This window comes from Chelmon rostratus, chromosome 16 (assembly GCF_017976325.1).
Source record: "Chelmon rostratus isolate fCheRos1 chromosome 16, fCheRos1.pri, whole genome shotgun sequence".
NCBI classification, from domain to species: domain Eukaryota; kingdom Metazoa; phylum Chordata; class Actinopteri; order Chaetodontiformes; family Chaetodontidae; genus Chelmon; species Chelmon rostratus.
The window spans coordinates 15,935,656-15,941,655 of NC_055673.1; the positions used below are offsets into that span (position 1 = coordinate 15,935,656).

The 6,000-nt window shown below is 42.5% G+C and overlaps 1 protein-coding gene across 1 annotated transcript; it reads left to right on the forward strand.

Annotated features, from left to right (window-relative positions):
* The first annotated feature begins 2,100 nt into the window (after positions 1-2,100).
* Positions 2,101-4,712, forward strand: snx10a (sorting nexin 10a). Its single transcript, XM_041955981.1, has 7 exons — positions 2,101-2,173; positions 3,296-3,344; positions 3,528-3,614; positions 3,716-3,816; positions 3,952-4,050; positions 4,290-4,484; positions 4,577-4,712. The coding sequence occupies exons 2-7, from the start codon at positions 3,312-3,314 to the stop codon at positions 4,710-4,712; spliced, it is 651 nt and encodes a 216-aa protein (XP_041811915.1). The 5' UTR covers positions 2,101-2,173; positions 3,296-3,311.
* The last annotated feature ends 1,288 nt before the right edge of the window (positions 4,713-6,000 follow it).

A 6,000-nucleotide genomic window follows, 5' to 3' on the forward strand; every position in this document is an offset into this window, starting at 1 on the left:
CTGATCATGGGCTTCTTTTACATGGCAATATTGTCATGTTTCATGTGTTGTCACGTTGCTGTGTGATGACCACAAAGCTGAAGAGTGGTGGTGGATATGGGATGTCAGTGCAACGTAATCTAAATGCGAGTGACAGAAAGGACTGTGTGTGTGATCTGTGGCTTTGCGTGTGTACCACATGATGCTTGTTTATAATCCAGATCGTGGTGCAGTTTCCCGAGTCAGCATTTTTTTCTCCAGCATGCTTTTTGAGTTGCACTCATTAGCCATAACCAGACAATTAGATTATCGAGAGACCTCAAGCCAAAAGAAAGCTGTCCTCCTCTATCAAAACCCTTCGAAAGTGAAAAGCAGCTCAAAGACTGCTGACATGACCAAAGATAGAGAGACCTTTGTATGCAAATTAGCAGACCGTAACCTCCCTTTAATACCTCTCCTTGAGGTAGAGGAGTATTTATTTAAGGTCACGTCCCACTAGTTGAGTTGATCTCCATTCCTGGGCTGGAAAGCATTTTGGAATAGGCTTCTGAGGACTTTGGTAAGAACTCTTTGGTCTTGTTCTTCAACTGTAATAGTTGACAATATGTGCACACGTGGTGATATTATTCTTTCCATTGTGGCAGTTCTGCAGGATGTGGCCTGGAATTAGAAACAGGAACAGGGATTATTGTGAGTCAGGCGAAAAACATTACTGTTCTCAGACTTGGTGAATAGTGAAAGTGATTAATAGCAGAATGCTGAATTGAGAGTGAAACAGTACAAGTTGCGGGTGTTGGTTAAAGTGAACCACAGTGCAGTGGTGATAGGCTTTAGGCCTGTTGCTGCTGTGCTGTCTTTATGGCATGCTAACTTTGCCTGTCCAGTGTCAACAAACTACCTCATCAACAGACTGCACCCTGCGAAATGTGATCAGCCTGAAAAGTCCCCATGCTTTTCTGAAATCCATCTGGAATGAATCACAGCATGCTTCAAACTCTGACGCAGGGAGGTCGTCAGCTTGTTCTTTTTATGCAGTTGTATGCATTGCACACTCACTGGCCATGCGAAGCAAGGAGTTGCTGTCACCTTGACTTTATGGTTTCACGTAAACATCATTGTTGTGGCCGTTGCTCCATGGAGAATAAACTGAAAGAAGACAGGGCTCAGGGGTTCCAGATTTTGTGTTGATAAGAAAAATGTACTTGGTTGCACATTTTTAATCCTGTTAAACAGTAAATCTTATTTCCAAACATGAGATGTGATTTATTTTGAAAGACTTCTCCACACTACCCATAGTACAAGTCTTAAACAGTCTTAAATTTGAAGATATTGAGTCTCTAAAAGAATACTGAAATCAGGCAGTAAAATAGTCACTATGTGGTGTGGTGGTTTTGGAACGTGAACATACTGTTTATTTGGATGGAAACTCTCCCCAGGGCCCTGACACTTCCATAAAAACAAGACTGGGGCGAGAGTCCTCAAAAGCATCAGCCGGAAGAGAGAGGTTTAAATTGGATACTGACTGATGATGATTTTTATGAATTAATAAAGGACATTGCTTGTCATTTTCAATGCATATACACATTTAATTTGGATTGAAAGTTTATACAGGTGAACAATACAGCAGAGACCTTTGCTGTCTTTGTAGGCTTGTCAATAGCAGGCATAAATAACTGAGGAAATGGACTGACTTCAAGGGTATTTTTAAACATTTTTATTAATAACTATGGCTCCTAATTGGCCATTTTAAGAGAGGAGGCTTGAAAAACGTCAATATTTGTGATAATCATCAGCACTACTGTGGTGAATTAATCGGTTACCGCTCACCCACCCTGTTACTTTCCACTACATCACCGCCAGCCCTCCTCCTCCCGCCAGGTGATACCATTTAAACTGATCCCACCCCACCCGGTGAATTAGGGACAGGTGCGCGTGGAAGACGCGGCTAACGCATTACCCTCAGCGGGGGTCTCATAGGCTCTCCTTGTGTCTGCACTACCCTAAGCTTGGTTTTGAGGGCTCTTTTATTGGGAGCATATTTTAGTAAGACGCGACCTGCCCGGCGTGAACGAGCACTGCGGCCGGGGTCGCACTGAGGACTTCAGTCAGTGTTTGCTGCAGTTCAGTCCAGCCACGCCACAGAGCTGTGCCTGTTGTTGTTCAGAAACACCGGATTATTACTCGGGAGGTAAAGGTAGGCTCACCCTAGAATCAAAATTCAAAGGACTTCAGGATGTTTTGATGCACGTTTTCATTGTGCTTTTTCCTCTCCTTATGATTGATTTAGCAGCCATTGACTAGTTCAGTTGTACTGATTTCAGAACTTAAAATCATCTAAAAATTGTGATTAGCTCAGTTTGTGTTCGGTTGGGCTGATCAGCATATTACCTGCCTAATTTACCAGGCTTCTGCGGATGTTAGTGCCTTGTTTCAGCTGGGCCATATGATCCTGGATTTTTGGTTTGGAAACAGTTATTATGCTGCACAAACTGCATAATTGCAGCCTAAATTAATGTGATTGCACTATGGAAGGGGGAGTTGCTACAGTCATTGAGGTTTCACTTGTAGCATCCTCCTGACCCCATTTGACCAGATGAGATTGTGTGCAATTTATTGACTGTTTCTTAAACAGCTCTGTCCAGTATATGTATGTCCAGTAACGCCAGTCTTTACTTCAGAGTCGCTCTTTGAGGTCACCTCAGGACATTCTTTGCATTTATTGATTAGTCCTGCTTGGACTCGGTGCTTGTAAGTGGCACCTCACTTGGGTGTCAAGGACCAGATGATCCGACACGTTCTTGAAGCCTTTGCCTGTTGTGAGGGACCAATGTTTGAACATTCATCCCTGCCCCATGCAGTCACTGCAACTACTTACTAGCAACTTTCATCATAACCTTTGTTCTTGAGTGAATGGGCCTGTATTTCACATAGTTTTCAGCTGTTTTGGTGCATGTGTGAGTCCATAGTATGGTGTTTATAGTCAATATTTCTCAAGCTAAATCTTCCCCCCTTGTTCCCCTTTATTGCTACATCAGCTCCAAATGTTTGCACTTTTGAGTCCTTGAAGTACTTATTGCCAACCAGGCCTGAGAGCAGAACAGATCTAGCACTGAAAACAATGGACTTTGGCTGCCAGACTGGCTATTACTGTGCTTTGTAATGAACCGTTTATGTAACATAACTGTTGACCTGTTATTTTGTACGCATTTACTTTGTAGTTCAATTGTGTTTTTGTGCTAAAATAATACCTTTTTAACAAGTTGGAACAAGCCGATCACTTTCATTGCAATAGATTCCTTGCTTTTCTGTCTGGCAGGTTTTTTGTGCCCAGTATGGACAGTATGCTAGACAATCTCTCAAAAACTGTAAGTAATCAAGTGTGCTCCTTCACGCTCCCTGTTTGTCTTGTACACTTTCTTAATGTGCTAAAATTGAGGCCCAGTGGAAAACAGTTTTGCCAAAACGCATCTTGTCTTCTTCATTTGAAACACATGCATGCATCTTTACGACCCCCTTTCAAGTAATAACCCTGGCTTTGAATTTTGCAGGAGTTTATCAGCATTTGTGTTCGGGATCCAAGGGTTGTTAAAGACGACCACTGGCACACGCACATAGACTATGAGCTCTGTTTACATGTGAGTGCCACTTGGGGGGCAGCTCTGGATTTACTTTTTGGGTCATTTTGATCTTGATGTTCGTGTGATAAATCTATTGAATTTAATGTCTCTCTTTGCAGACCAATAGCATGTGTTTTCGAAAGAAGACTTCCTGTGTAAGGCGCCGTTACAGTGAGTTTGTTTGGCTGCGTCATTGTCTGGAACAGAATGCTCTAATCATGTATGTCCATCAGATTCATACCATTAATTGACATTTGGTTGCTTACTTTAATCAGTCTTCCATTGTTGAGGATCTGACTTTAATTGAGAATGCATTAAGTTTTCTGTGAGTGCATTTTCTTTGTTCTCTGTCCAGAGAATTACCCAAGTTGCCGCCCTGGAACCCCTTCTTCAGTCTGAGGAACACTGAGCAGGCCTTACAGAGGATGAAGGGCATGCAGGAGTTTTTGGAATTGTGAGTTGCTCTGCAGCTAAAGCATTTGCAGCAGTCAAATTATAGCATTGTCACCTAGTGGTACCCCTACCCCCCCCCCCCCCCCCCCCCCCCCCTCTCAACACTCCTAAAGGTTGTTCAGAATTAATGTGCTGGAAGCAGGAGCACTGCTGGACTTGAAGGTGACCTTGCTCCACACTATTTGAACTGCTGTTAGCTGTCTGCGTTCACTAGTTGACATTGTTTCCCTTCTCCTGCAGTGTTCTTCATGTACCTTTGTTGTTATCGGACAGTCGACTCCATTTGTTCCTCCAGTCAGATCTCAGCATCACACATATCAACAAGTGTGCTCTCGGTAAGACCAGGTACACAGTGGCTGAAGCCATACAGCGCTCCAGCAGCGGTTACATCAGTAGATTAGAGGACAAGGCCTCCTGCGACTCTGACTGTGAAAGGTATGTATTTGGACAGAATGGCGTGCATTTTGAAGAGTCGTTTTTGACATTGAATGCTGAATTTGATCCCTCCATCCCTTTTCCTCCCACAGCAGCTCTTCGTCAGGTATAGGACTAAGTGTGGACACTCCACTGCGAGGAAGCCCACTCCCTTTCTTTGAGTCCTCTGACAGAGAACCCGAGCTGTTCAGTTGTCTTGAATCCCAGACCCCACTCGCTGCGCCCTGATGTACTGCACCAGCTGTACTGCACCTTCTCATCTGTTGGCCATCAGTGTATTTTCCTCTTTGTGATACTTGTTTTTCTTAAATTCCAAAAGGCAAAAAGTGTTTTTACTTTTCTTTACGGCATTATTCCCCTTTGACATTTATTGTTTTAATTTGTTTTCGCTGAAAGCAATGCTTTGATCATATATTTTAGAGTGTACTTGGGGAAAAAAAAACTAAATGTATAGTACACCTACATTTAAAATGTTGATTTCTTGAAATATTTTCTATGTAATATTTTTATCTGCACTGAAGTTGTACTGAGGTTAGCAAAGGAATGTGTTTGTAGACAGGTTTTTTAGAAAAATATCTGAGAATATTTTATGATTTATTAATGGATGAATAAATTGTCTTTTTTTTGAAGGAAAAAAGTCTTGTCTTTTAACTATTCTTTGAATATTTCATATAATATTGAATTTTACATGTAACACTCCTGATGAGTGCAGTGCAACAGTCATGCACTGTTGTAACAGCCCAGTAGAGGGAGTGTAGATATCACAGGACCTCAAGCTCAGTAGATGCAGTCATGGAATGTAGGACTACAATGCTGATAAAGTTTATTCATACTTCATTTAAACTATAATTAAGTTATTTTCTATTTTTTAAAGCATTGTTGGTGCAAGACTAGTGTACAATTTGAGTTATTCTATTCATTATAAGCTACACTGGATTTCAGAAATGTATAGGATGTATCCCCTCTGTAGTATTACTCTACAAGCTGGAATCTCTCGCTACTCTAGGCAGGTGTTTGCACTGGACACTGTCTACCAAGTGTGTGTGCAAGTTAGATTTTAAGCATCTTCAGTGTGGTGATAGTGAAGAGGAGAGGTCCAGCGCTGGTCACATTTCATCCCAGCGTCACTACCTTCCCAGGTGAGATGGTCTAATTAAAGGAAGATGGCAAATTAATTTTACTATTAAGAACTCCTCTGGGGAAACACCTGCAAGAAACAAGACAGCTTCAAACTGTGTGTGTGTGTGTGTGTGGAATGCTGGACAGCCCTGTAAATTGAAAGCTGATGAAAGGAGCAAAGGCTCATTAAAGGAGACAGCAGCTACCCCCCGCACTGTCCCTCCACCCAGCAACTGAATTGACATGGGCCGGCCCAAAGGTAAACCTGGCCTGTCCCATGTCTCTGTCCTCTTCTCTCCTTCCCCTGGATGGTGCTGTCTCCCTGTGCGCACAAGCCATAATGAAGCTGTCAGTGACTTCACACACCAGCCACTGAGCTGTATTCATACGGCAAACA

Bases quoted from the DNA above. Each gene is read 5' to 3' on its own strand.
- snx10a (XM_041955981.1), top strand. From the start codon at position 3,312: ATGGACAGTATGCTAGACAATCTCTCAAAAACT. The intron at 3,345-3,527 runs GTAAGTAATCAA...TGAATTTTGCAG, and splicing joins TAGACAATCTCTCAAAAACT to GAGTTTATCAGCATTTGTGT. The intron at 3,615-3,715 runs GTGAGTGCCACT...CTCTCTTTGCAG, and splicing joins ACTATGAGCTCTGTTTACAT to ACCAATAGCATGTGTTTTCG.